This window comes from Perca fluviatilis, chromosome 7 (assembly GCF_010015445.1).
Source record: "Perca fluviatilis chromosome 7, GENO_Pfluv_1.0, whole genome shotgun sequence".
NCBI classification, from domain to species: domain Eukaryota; kingdom Metazoa; phylum Chordata; class Actinopteri; order Perciformes; family Percidae; genus Perca; species Perca fluviatilis.
In genome coordinates this window covers 19,868,626-19,881,867 of record NC_053118.1, presented here as the reverse complement: position 1 = coordinate 19,881,867, position 13,242 = coordinate 19,868,626, and the positions used below count along the sequence as shown (strand labels likewise).

The following is a 13,242-nucleotide window of genomic DNA, read 5'->3' as shown; positions in this document are numbered from 1 at the left end:
ATATTTATAACTGACCACACAGTTCTTCTGCAGAAAAAAACAGTGAAACCTGCCTGTTGTTCAGCATCCATTCCACACTGACTTTTATTGGCCTATCAGCCTTTGTGATTGTATATAGTTTTTGACTGCTAGGGCTATTGATGACGGGGAGTTGATGCTTTAATGGAGCAACGGGTCTTTACAGACTAATAAAGTCAGCGGATAACGCATGATCATATTTTTTGATTGATTCCACATAATATTTCTCTGGCACTTAAAAGTCTGTGACTGACTCACTGGACACGTTAGGAGTGTCTTACAATGATGCAAGCACTTTAGGTTTATGAATATGTCAACATTGTAAATCTAAACAGGGGTCATTAGTCGAGAAGGCAATTATATAAAACTGTTCTGCAGGTTTCTGCGCCAGATTTTTGCACTGGACTGGTTTATTCCTAAATCACGTTTGCAAGTTAATCAGTTTCTATTGTACAGTCAATGACAAACACATTTTTCCTTCCTTATCTGATGCAAGAGTAGCCTAAATCCCCCTAAACAGCTCATCTCTAACATCAAGTCAAACCTGCGCCTCCTGGTGTAGCTATTCAGTGAAAGCAGCTGGTTGTCATATTGTTTATAAAAGTGTCAGTCATTCATTAGTCATCTTTTGACAAGCAGAATTCCCCAATCCAGCTTTAAAGACGCGCCTTTGAACTGTATAGCTTGTTGTTGTGGAGAAATGAGACCGAAATGTCAGTGCAGCTCTGGAGGGGCTGCCTGAAGAGCCTTCAGCTTTTTCTTCTGCTGCAGGTGGTGGACAGTGTTTGTCAGCGCTGCCAGACACACAGACTCTCCCCCAGAAACACTTTATTTACTCCAGTTTCAGTCCAGCAGCTTTAGGAAGAATTTAACATCCAAACAATATCAAATCTTCTTATTTGTCAGAGAGGAAAATAGGCTACGTGATTTGATGATTGAGATCCGACAGTGATGCATTTTCAACACGTTTGCTTTATATCTTTGTGTTATATCAAGTGTTAAAATGTCATGGCTGTAATTCAGAATCATCCTGAGAAAAAAAGCACCACCAGTCCTTTAGATCTTTGGGTGATTGATAAAATCACATTCCTCACGTCTTAATGCAAAATTAAACCTCAGATCATATTCTGCATGAATGTTATTGTTTCCGCATTCATATTCTGATTGCAGAATATGAGCCACAAACCCTCTGCAGTCATTCAAAACCTGACCCCCTTCTGACCTGGCAGTAGTTCCTCCCAGCTTGGAGAGGAGAGGAGAGCCAGCTTGACCTTTGACCTGTGTGTGTGTGTGTGTGGTGTGTGTGTGTGTGTGTGTGTGTGTGTGTGTGTGTGTGTGTGTGTGTGTGTGTGTGTGTGTGTGTGTGTGTATGCGCGTGTGTGTGTGGAGGGAGGGATTTGCATAGTGAAGTGTTGTATCTAGTTTCCCATAAAGTTTCATCTACTTTTCTTTCAAACATTGACCAAGCTGCTCAAAGTCACCAAACTCGTTCATACAACCATACATAATAAAGAAATGAAATAATCAAATTCATGGGTCTGATTATGTAATGATTAAATATGCACATTGTCATGGTGAATCCTGTGGATGTAGGAAAAAAGATACAACATGATGTACGTTTTATTTTGTGTATTCATTTCGAATGTTATCACTCCATTGAATGAGCATTATCAGTCAAATAAACTAGCAGAGTGTGCTCAGGAATAAGTGCCCTGGCCTTTATAAATAATAAACATGAGATGTAGGCCTATTTGTGCTTAGTCTAGCCTGTAGACACTGACACTCTTACTATTTTAAATGAGCTCAGTGGCTTCAGCACCAAACCAAATCTGACTTCCCCTCTGCATCCTGGGCTTTAGACTTCTCCTATCTATTTTCAATTGATCACAATTAGTAATCATAGTCACCAAATCTCAGTAATAGTAGTTCACCACCTCACTTTTTTTTTTTTTTGCTATGAGGCTCTGAGTCCAACCCGCACAATCCTGAGCTACAGATCCTACAGCTATATACATTGATTCATGTTGCCTGCAGACACTAGTCAGAATAATTGATCAGTGTGATAGTTAATCTTGTGATTCCTGGAACAATCTCTGGCTTTCCATCGACCATTTCCCCCTAAACATTTAATAACAGTATCCTAATAAAGAAACAGCGACCACGGCTGTTATGTGTGCGCTTTAACAGCAGAGGCTCAACTGGTCGGTGTGAAGAATTCTTTCAGCAGTAAACAGGGACTTAGTCCAGATTAACATACATTTACGTTCATTGAAACAGTTTACTATAAACAAATAAAATAAATACATTCTGCTATTTGCCTGATATCTTACTATTGGCTATGTTTTGCTACTGTGTTAATTACAATACCCTATTATATTACAATTTGGGAATAAAAGTCTTATGTCGGCTGCTTTGAATTAACTTGATATTTTTAAATCATACAAAGTTTAGAAAAAACACAATGGCTTTGTAAGGCGCGATTCTAAATTCAAAAAGACAGTATTACACTGCAGATCGGGCTATAAACAAGCACCCTCAGTGCTGTGAGTTTTATAGGCAATAAAATGTAATTAGAGAGCCAAGAAAAGTCATAACTTTTGGCCTGGGACTCCTAGCAGGCAATTCTCACTGCAAATGTTCTTTTTCTGGGTTTGAACACGCGGAGGTAATGAATCGGCTTTTTTCTCCAGGTCAGATACATCACTGAGGTCTGCAGAAGCATGGTCACGTTAAAAAAAAATATACTACTTTCAACTAAACCTATGAAAATAAAGATTTGAAACAAACTAGGGTGCAACTATATATAATTTTACATTTATATCACTTGCATTTGATAGTGCTCTGTGTTCACTACATTTGGCTAATTTAAATGAAAGTTTTGGGGAAGTTTGAGATTATACAATCAATAGTCTTTATACTGCAAGAACATGTTAACTTAGACAATAATTAAAAAAAAATATCCTGTGGCGTTTAAATTAAAGCGTTTATATTATCCTGATTTGAATACTGTGAGAAACGACATTCAGCATTATGAATTATGCATGAGCATAATTCATTTTTCTTATGACCAATATTCTCATATATACGTAGGCTATTTTTATGTTTTATCGTATAGGCCTAAAATCAATGAGCTCTCCAAACTTTCTTACTGTGAAATAAGACAATAGCGCGGCTGATTCCCATCAATGTAAAGTTTTATTTCAAGAAAATTATTCTGCTCAGTTATAGTCGAAATCCATATAAAAATAAACTCTCCTCTCGCAGCCCAATGCTAAACTGCCATACAGACTAAATAGTAGCTTTGTTGTTTTTGCTTTAACTTACCTTATTTGTGAGATCTATTATAACTGATCATATAAACTGAACACAAGTATCTGAATTCAAATAAAACATCGGTCAATAGCTCAAGTTTTGCAGGTCGATTGTTGTGAGTGTTTCTGAGAAAAGGTCAAAAGTTTCGGATGATAAAGACAGGGGACTTTGTGCCGAATCTGACAAACTTGGTGAGAAAGAGGAGGAGGATGAGAAAACTTGGAAATCCTGCAAAGAGACGTCCAGGCCCGGGGAATTATCATTGTCCGGGCCTATTGTTGACACGCAGATAGGAACAGTGGGTGCCGGGTTAGGAAAATGTTTCAGATTTTTCTCATTGCTGGTCAAAGGCGTGACAGTCGGGCTTTGGTTCTCCCCATTGTGCCCGTTCGGACAATGTTGTGAAGTTAAGGTATTTTGGTGGAAATACCTCTCCCTCTCCAGGAGCGTCCCGGCTGCGCTGCTGTCCGCCGCCTGCTCTAACTCGTCCTCCGGCCCGTCGTCCAGGCACGCGTATATCCCCTCACTGTCCCGGTTCTCCTTGCAGTGGGTCTGCCTCTTGTGTTTCATCCTCCTGTTCTGAAACCACACTTTCACCTGCTTCTCTGATAAATCCAGCAAAGCAGCTATTTCCACTCGCCTCGGTCTGCACAGGTATTTGTTATAATGAAACTCCTTCTCCAGCTCCAGAAGTTGGGTGTTGGTATACGCGGTCCTCAACCTCCGGGATGCCCCTCCACCGCCAACACCAACCTCTGGCCCCTCTGGTGAACCTAAAAAAAAAAGAAAAGAAACCAAAGATTTTATTTATTTTAATTAGAGAAAAGCAGGCGAAAAAATAAAACAGCAACACAGTTGTGTATGTATGGCTATGTGGAGAAAAACAAGCTCTATGGGGTGAAACTTGTGGCAAGCCAGCACCGGCACTGGGAAGATTTATGGGCCCCAGGCAGAATATGATGGGTCTGCGTGGACAGGACAGGACGGAGGGTGAAGATTAATGAACATGCCAGCTGCTGGCCCGCGTAACAATAATCAATCTCTCTCCATTACTGTCAAACATTAACACTCTTACACTGCATCACAAGTCAGTGCGTTACTTGATGAGATTAAGCATGCTTAAATCAAAATCCTCTACTGGCTTAAAGGGACGCCCACGTTGCACAAGGCCCGGGATGCAGCTTCTTGCTGAGGGGAATCCTCAGACAATGAGGAGCCTTTTACATGGAGGTTATTAATCATCATGTCTTGCCTTGGGGGGAGAAGTAGAGTGGAGAGGAGTCAGTCGTTGTTGTTGCAGCCGCAGAAGCAGCATCAGTCTGGTTTCTCTTGATGCTTTTCTTCTCCTTCATCCACGGGTACTCCGGGGGTAGGGATGCAGCCTGCAGCGACTGCTTTGAGCGGCTGTGGCGTGGGTGGATGCCCGGGTTAAGGCCGGGGATGGTCTGCTCAAAAGGAGGAGGAATCAGTGTCGACTGTGAAAGCGCCGAGCTCTTGATTGATGAACTTTGAAATGCATCACCGACAGGGTTAGTGAGAGATGTCAGGCACTCAGCGAGCGACGGCTGGCTGTTGATAAAACCACTTTCTCGCCCAAATTCGTAATTCATCTCCTCCTCCTTGTGTTGAAATTTCGCTGAGTTTTAGGTTGATTCAGATTAATAAGCAGTGTATTGTCATAAACTACTAAACTCGATATAGTCGTATGGAGACCTGTATGCCATAAACTATTGCTTTCATGAGGACATGGTTGGAATTAGACCGTGCTGCTTGTCACATGATTGCATCTGCCCAATGACAATTTGGGGCTTTTATCAAAAGAAGCCACTGTCCCCTGTGATTGATCGAGAAAGTCGGAGGAGTAACGCCTCATTCCGGGGGTAGGGCTGGCTTTATTTACACATTTTTTGGGGTCAGTTTGTTCACCACAGCCCGCCCCCAAAAACCGTGCCTTCTTTGCGCATCAACGCAGTTTGCCTACGAGTACACGCGCGTGAGTTGTGGTAGGCTACGTGTGCGTGTGCGTGTGCGTTGTTCATTTATTTGTAGCGTAGCACTCCACAAATCATTTCAGCAGTCACATTTGCTTTTCATAATGCTGCGAAGCCCACAGTCGTTATCAGTGCCAAGGCGTTAATCTTGAGACTTTCTTGGAGGTTTTCTTGGAGAGGAAAAGCTGCACCAGACATCCAACAACATGCCCACCCCTCCCCCAATACACACCACAGGAGAGAGAGAGAGAGAGAGAGAGAGAGAGAGAGAGAGAGAGAGAGAGAGAGATGATTTCAATGTGATTTTGAGTTCATCAGATCAGATCAGATTTAGCGTAATTTGATCTAAGCGTCCCAAAATGCTACATTATGTCATTAAAAGGAACTTTATCATTGAAGTCATTATAGGAAATCTACTGGAAAAAAACGCAATATTTTGTGTCAATGTAAGAAAGCAGTTGGGTTATTTAACAGGCATTTGTCATCACCATTTTCACAGTTTATAGCTCCCTGTCCCACATTCCATTTCATTTATTTTTATTTCACATAGGGATAATGTTGACCTAAGCCATCATCCTTAGCATTATTGGTTATAACATAGCGGAGAGTGGAAATGATTTGCCACTTTAGTGTGAGGCAGAGGAAAGGTGGCTGTTTATTGCTTAGGCTCTAAACAAAGAGCCCTGGTAGCCTGTGTGTGATCAATCTTTCTCGCCAAAAGGTCTGACAGCTCACTGCCCTAAGAACACATTTACACCATCTAACACTCCCTTAGATCATATATGACCAGGAAGAGGACAACCACTCTCTAGGTAGGCTGTAGGAGAAGTTTTCAATTTAGAAATCTAGGGATTTCTTATGAAGCACGGAGGAGACGCACGGCCATTACGCACAAAAGCGTTTTGCTTACTCGCTCGATATTAAATCAGAAATCCATCTAAAGACGAAACTCTGTCGCTTTTTCGTTTTCAAAAAGGACTATACAGGCACAGAAAAAACACCGAGGAGAGGAATGCACTTGGTTAGTAGCATAGAAACGAAGGGAGCAGCTTTTCCATAGGATGAATTGTTTGCTGAGGTGAGTGGGTGTTGGCATTGAGCAGAACTCCATTCAGTCTCATCCCTTCCTCTATGTCAGATAACAAGTCTTTTTCTGGCCTGTTCGGTTTCTAATATAATTCAGTTTTTACCACATTTGCTTGAAATGTCAGATATTACTTTGTCTAACTGTTTTTGGACTTTTTATTTATTTATAAGGATGTACTCTGAATATACAGATCTTGTGAACAAATAATATCCTTCTATAGCCTATAATATAAGGCTGTAATATAACTAAAGATAACTGATCAATTGCTGACTTTTAAATTAATTGAATTTACTTTAAATTGAACCGAATTCCTTTTGTGTGTAGCTCATTGTTTTAAGCAAAATTGCTTCAAATTATTATCTAAACTAACCCCACATTCATTTCTTATTTCTTCTTATTTGATGTGCAAATAAATTGTGTTTCATAGACAGCTGGCCATAGATTTAAATCGACACAGGTGTAGAAACAGAACGATGATACAAAGAGAACAAAGAGCTTTCATAAAAAGAAATATAACTCTACAATACTTAACAGAACCTGAACACTACATTCTGACACTTGGACATATTACACATTATATTTTGTTACAATTTTGATTTAAGTCTTCTGTTCCTGTTCGGAGCTGTGCAGACAAAAAGCCAGATTTGGCTGCTTGTTGACCGGATGTACACAGAAGACGGTGTCTCGAGGAGCGGCACGTTTCCCGTCTGTTCTGACAACATGAGACATCTGGGAAGCATGCAGGCCAAACCTGCGACCACTGTTCCGTTTTTTCTTTTTCTTTTTTTTCTTTTTTTAAGAAAAAATATTTAATTTTCTACTTATAGCCTGTACTGTTTCGTGGAATTTTTCCATTTATGGTGAGTGTGATGAAAATGTTTACCCAGAACAATACAAATATATATATTTTTAAACTTTTACCAAATGTGAATCTGTTATTTTTGTGTGTGTGTGTGTTTGTAAAAGATGGTAAATGTATTTAATTGCAATTATATGTGTATTATACATTTAGTACACATTCTGCACAAGCGAGGTTATGCAATATTTTGAAATTATGTTTGGTGAAATTAAATATTTTTCTAAAAATGTTTATTGCATGTTGTGTCGACATTAACGCTGCATTAAATTCATACATCACATTATATCCTGGTGTGTGTGTGTGTGTGTGTGTGTGTGTGTGTGTGTGTGTGTGTGTGTGTGTGTGTGTGTGTGTGTGTGTGTGTGTGTGTGTGTGTGTGTGTGTCTGTGTCTGTTTCAGTGTCTGTGTGTCTGTGTCTGTGTGTCTGTGTGTTTATTAATGGGTAGTGGTAAATACGTGGATAAACGTACACATTGTGTGTGTGTGTGTGTGTGTGTGTGTGTGTGTGTCTCTGTGTGTGTGTCTCTGTGTGTGTCTGTGTCTCTAAAAAAATCAAACGTTCTATGTTCCCCTGTTTGTAGAATGAAAAATGTAGGATCATAGAGGAACAAAAGTGACCCATACAACATACCTTTTAAAGAGACAACCAGCCTTCGATTAAAGTGTTCCTTCTCGTTGCCCTGTAGATGAAGGCAAACATGGATATGAACACGGTTTAAGGAATAAGCAAATTCCAAATTGGTGTGAGATTGACAAATAATAATTGAATATTTAATAATAGTATTGCAGGAAAATACATTAGGGGTTGTAAGCTGATGAAGAAGCTCTCTAGAAAGCAAACTCCAAACTCAAAAAGTCTGTTTCTCTTGAAAACTGCATTCATCTGAGGTGTTCTCAGTATAGCTGCATACAGAGGTCAATCATTTTCAAGAAAGTATCTGCACAAATGTTTGACCCCATCTCATAACACACACATACCACATAAGTAACCTCACAATCCACATACCCTTTCATCCAGAACACCAGATTATTGGCACTGAGGATAAGTGGAACACACTCCCATGTGCTCATTATTTTACTCCCCTGAACTTCTCCTCCAAAGTTCACTTGTGGCCTCCTCTGTCACCAGGTGTCATGAGGTTTGATGTATAGGGGTCACGAGAGGTCACCGCAAACAGCATCCAGCTACTTTCTGTTTTCCTGCAGCATGGCTCCTCTAAGGGCCGTTTGCATGGAGGATATCATCCAAATGTTCATGGGGGATCAGATTGCCATCTAAACACACTGGTGACCGAAGAGACTTTACTGAAGGTGTACTATATATAGTGTAATGCCACTATTTTTTCATGCTTATCTGTACAGTTTTCCCAAAAGGAATAAGAGAGTTAATGAGCTGCATGTGGGTGACCTTTGGGGGTGAGGGAGTGGGGAAAGGGTGAGGTTGAGGGGGGTGTTGGGGGAAACCAAGAAGGGAGGAAAGGTTTGGGGGTATCTCTCACTTTATGGGACCTCAAGTTCATCACTCAGTTGGGGTCCAGTGAGGTACAGTCCGGTTCCTGGAAAAGAAGAATAAAAGGCCTAACCCCCATTTTGCACCCAGTGCACATCCTAACTGCACACTGTATACATATGTTTAAAGATTATACATTTTCTATCTATCTATCTATCTATCTATCTATCTATCTATCTATCTATCTATCTATCTATCTATCTATCTATCTGTCTATCTATCAATCTATCTATCTATCTATCTGATATGCCAAATGATATGCGTATGTGCTCACACATACGCATGTTCACATAGTTGATTATTTATTTATTCCATGGATATATACTTATACATTTGCCTTTTTATATTAATATTTCATAGGTAGCCTATTCTTCTAAACTTCTCAAAAGCACAGGGTGCAGTCACTTGATAAACTAGTTTAATACAATAAAAAGTAAAGGAACCCCTGGCCAAACAGAACCCCAATTAAATTAAATAAGGATCTCAGAGCAATTTATGCCATGGATAACCAAAAAATGAAAATGAACACGCAGCAAGATTAGATTTTTTTACGACGAAAACGGTGCAGATCTGTCATAAATGGGGAGTGGTCTTGATGCGCCGTGAACGCATCATCTAGTTTGAACGTTGTTCTTCAGATGAGCTGCTGCCTCCACCTGCTGGCGGTCCGGGCACAGCAGCACTCAGATCAGCACGGAGCTCTGACACCATCACCAGGACACGTGTTTGTCCTAGTTTTAGTAGTTTCCACTTTTTCACCAAATAAAGTAAAATAAAGTGATTTTTTATTATTAGTTATTTGGAAAGTATTTCAGTGTGTGTGTGTGTGTGTGTGTGTGTGTGTGTGTGTGTGTGTGTGTGTGCCTGTTGTCCTGAGTGCTCTGCTGATGCAACAGAACAACAAACGGAGGTTTCTATACCGAGACATAATTGTTGGTAGACGTTTGTAAAGTAATTAGACGTTTTGAGAGAGAGACAGAGAGAGAGAGAGAGAGAGAGTGTGTGTGTGTGTGTGTGTGTGTGTGTGTGTTTCAGGCCTATCCTACAACAATATCACATATTTGACTGTTTGCCCCAGCCTCATTTGAAATGCTGCTTTACTGCTGTCACAGAGCCTTTACATTTATTGCTGTTTTCGCACCTTATAAACAGTTGAGGCTGTGATTGTGGTTTATTGCAGGAGGGCATCCAATGTAGGTCAGAGGCCGAAAATGTCCTATGTAATATAGTAAGTAGTGCATAATACATTGTCTACATGTTGCGATTCAGACAATAATTAAGTGCAAAATATTCTACAAATACTGAACTTTCGTTGTTGCTTTGATTTGCTCTCACTCACTCTTTCGTGACTTTCTATTGTTTCTAAATTGTTGCATTGCTGCGTGTTGTTGGCTTGGTTCCTCGATACTGCAGATTCCATTTCTTTAAAGGGTTTTTAATCGAAGGATCCAAAAATATTCAAAGATAATTCATGTGTTTTTCATCTTTATATTCAATAATTGGTTAAACAGGGTGCTCTTTGAGGGACTCTTTAAAAATCAAAACGTATTGTCCATGTTACAATCGAATTAAGATTCCTCTCTCATTTCCACAGTAATATTGTAATATATAAATACAATTATTTAACGTAAATTCATGCCAGCAAGGTTGAAAAAATAAATAAATTCTGGACAGGCCTCAGTTTTTTCCCCCTATGGCTTAGAGTAATTGGGTTGTTTGCGCCATAAAGTGGTTACAAGTAAGAAAAGTGTACTATTTAAATATTTTTCTCCTGAAATAAAAAAAATGTAATTCCTTTTAAAAGACAGAATGAAAATTCTAATTTTGTAGAAATAGTTTTGAAATCTTAAAGGTAAGAGAAGTAAATTGTAAAAAGGTAGTATTGTTTTAATTCTTTATGTATGTGTATGTTTGTTAAAATGTGTTAGAAATACGTGATGGGTTTTAATATTAAGCAAAATGATAAGAAATGAGTAAGCCATACTAATCTTCTCATGTACTATACAAACTACTCTTTATTTTGGATGAAACCAGGAACGACGAGGTATCTGAAGTGTGCACAAATGGATCAAAACCCAAAACGGTTATACAAAACAAAAGACATCTAGATTACAAAAACAATAACTTAAAGAATGCAAATATGTAGACGAAAACATTCAGGTAGTCAAGGATCATTCCATGCAAATAACAAATGACAAAGTCAACTATTTCCAAATACAACACATCTACACTTAGTCCTCTCACAAACAGGAAACACAGGTTAAGAAAAAAAACATCCAGCATGGTTTTAACAAGACAAACTTTACAACAACATGTGTAACAGGCCAGGAATATTAAAGACAGACACCCCCCCCCTTCTAATTCACCATCAGTCCAAAACCAGTTAACTGTCTCTCCGCCGGTCTTTGTTTTCTTTCTTCATCTTCATCCTGCGGTTCTGAAACCAGATTTTCACCTGTCTCTCGGTCAAACTCAGGACTCTTGCTACTTCGTATCTACGATCCCGGGGAAGGTACATGTTAAACAGAAACTCCTTTTCCAGTTCGAGGATTTGATGCTTTGTATATGGACAACGCTTTTTTCTGGTGGGCTTTGCGTGAAGCCAGTTGGATGATGGGTTATCTGGAAACAGGGGTGGGGGGGTCAAAACCATGACACAGGAGAGTTAATGGACTGAAAAACACTACTGCTCTATTGACTTTACAGTTTGACAAGGACATGCTACTCCTGGCAAGATTGTATATTTATATAGGAATTATTTGTGGTGTATGTTCATTCTGCACTTAGAAATTTGAGGATTGACGATAGCAAATACCTTGTGAAATGTTGTAATTATGCAGTGAAGTGTGTCAATGACTTTGAAGAATATGCATGTCTCAATTCACTATCTCTTAGAGCATAAATACTATTTGCTATTCAAATGTTACGCCCATTTTTATACTAAATCAAGCCTGTGGCATCTAAATCCTCAAACCATTAATGCCATTTTCATCAATCTAAATGAGTCCATAAAGTGACCAGAAGAAAATAAAAACACGGCTTTGCTTACTTGCATCTATCTCCCTCTTGTCCTCTGCTGACGGACTCTCTTCAGTGGCTTTAGACGTGGATGTGGTTTCGCAGGAAATCTCCGCAAGGGACGCACCGTTTTCAATGTCAGACAAAAGAGGTGTGTGCGTCTCCAAAGTTGTACATTCAGCACTCCCAATCAGAGGCTCGGGTTTGATCTCATAATGCATGGCTGTCGATGGTAAGCCCGTCAAACACAGGGACGCAGAGACCGGATCCAACGCCCAGGAGCGCGTAAACATGCCATCGCTGTCCCCGCTCGTGTAATGGTGATGTATATAGGTCGGAGTGACTGTGTTCGGAGGATGGGACGAGATGGGACTCCAAGATCCACCAAAAATAGAAGATTTCGCCTGCAAATTGCAAGATTCCTGTCCGCCATATTCGGTGAGCATCGCCTGCTCCACCCCTGCAGCTGACGAGTACCTCGGTGCCATATCTTCCTGCTCGGGAAGAACAGGCGACTCAACATAATAACTTGTTCCCAATGCCGACATTGCAAAAAATGCAAAAGCAAAAAAAAAAAAAAAAAGGCTATATAACGCGGTTCAGTCTTGCAATGTTTAGAAAAAACAGATTCATGGCATATAATGTGCTGCTTTCCTGCACCAGCTAGGGGCTCAATGCGTCCAGTAAGTTGAACCTTTGGATAGGGCGCCCCAAACACGTGACCGTGGGACAGAACAATAAAAAATAAATCAGCCTGCTGCTCAACTAAATGGCCACCATTTTCCCCACCATATTTTAATAGCAAGTCTCCGCGCCTTTATTAGGAAATATTTCGTTTTATAAGCAATAAACATTATGATTTTCGTCAAGAGATCTTACGTTGGTGTAATCGAGTTGTGATTGGGGGGGTTATTCATTCACCAAAATGTAAAACTTGTATTAATTTAATGGCCTCCATAAACCTTTTACTTTGGTGAGATATGTCTGGTTATTGTTAGTGGCAGAGATATACAACATTTTCAAGACTTTTAAATAAAATAAAACAAGCATAAATGTGTTTAAAGCATCATTGGAGTTTACAATATAAAAACATGTTAAAGGACAGTTTCCAAGATGCGCATCGCTGTGTCTGCAGGGATGTGGGTCTACTTTCAAGGCAATCTAAAACGGAAAGTGGGGTGAAGTTATTTGGGTGCTATATAACAGTCCTTTTTTATCACGGGCAATTGGGGTGTTTTTCTTAAGGTTACAACCTGGCTGTCTAAGCTAAATATCACCAATAAAGCTCAGCCTTTGTGTCCTTTCTCTGGCGAAAGCAGACGCATCCGGCACTTCCTACGGCGAGGCAACTGGCAGACTGCAATGATCATAACCGAGGCCTTGTCTGTCCTTTTCTCCTCTCCTGGACATATACAAGCCTTAAGCATTTCATTCCCCAGCCTGCATC

The 13,242-nt window shown here is 40.0% G+C and overlaps 2 protein-coding genes across 2 annotated transcripts; both read right to left on the bottom strand.

Moving 5' to 3' along the window:
* Nucleotides 1–3,199: 3,199 nt before the first annotated feature.
* hoxa2b (homeobox A2b) lies at nucleotides 3,200–4,991 on the bottom strand. Its single transcript, XM_039806514.1, has 2 exons — nucleotides 4,583–4,991; nucleotides 3,200–4,103 (listed from the first exon to the last, which is right to left on the bottom strand). The coding sequence occupies exons 1-2, from the start codon at nucleotides 4,938–4,940 to the stop codon at nucleotides 3,415–3,417; spliced, it is 1,047 nt and encodes a 348-aa protein (XP_039662448.1). The 5' UTR covers nucleotides 4,941–4,991; the 3' UTR covers nucleotides 3,200–3,414.
* A 6,138-nt stretch (nucleotides 4,992–11,129) lies between these two features.
* hoxa9b (homeobox A9b) lies at nucleotides 11,130–12,688 on the bottom strand. Its single transcript, XM_039806535.1, has 2 exons — nucleotides 11,827–12,688; nucleotides 11,130–11,399 (listed from the first exon to the last, which is right to left on the bottom strand). The coding sequence occupies exons 1-2, from the start codon at nucleotides 12,341–12,343 to the stop codon at nucleotides 11,161–11,163; spliced, it is 756 nt and encodes a 251-aa protein (XP_039662469.1). The 5' UTR covers nucleotides 12,344–12,688; the 3' UTR covers nucleotides 11,130–11,160.
* Nucleotides 12,689–13,242: the final 554 nt, after the last annotated feature.

Coding starts and splice junctions, on each gene's coding strand:
- hoxa2b (XM_039806514.1), bottom strand. CDS start 4,940: ATGAATTACGAATTTGGGCGAGAAAGTGGTTTTATCAACAGCCAGCCG. Junction 4,104..4,582: donor ACTCTACTTCTCCCCCCAAG/GCAAGACATGAT, acceptor TTTTTTTTTTAG/GTTCACCAGAGGGGCCAGAG.
- hoxa9b (XM_039806535.1), bottom strand. CDS start 12,343: ATGTCGGCATTGGGAACAAGTTATTATGTTGAGTCGCCTGTTCTTCCC. Junction 11,400..11,826: donor CAAGAGGGAGATAGATGCAA/GTAAGCAAAGCC, acceptor CCCTGTTTCCAG/ATAACCCATCATCCAACTGG.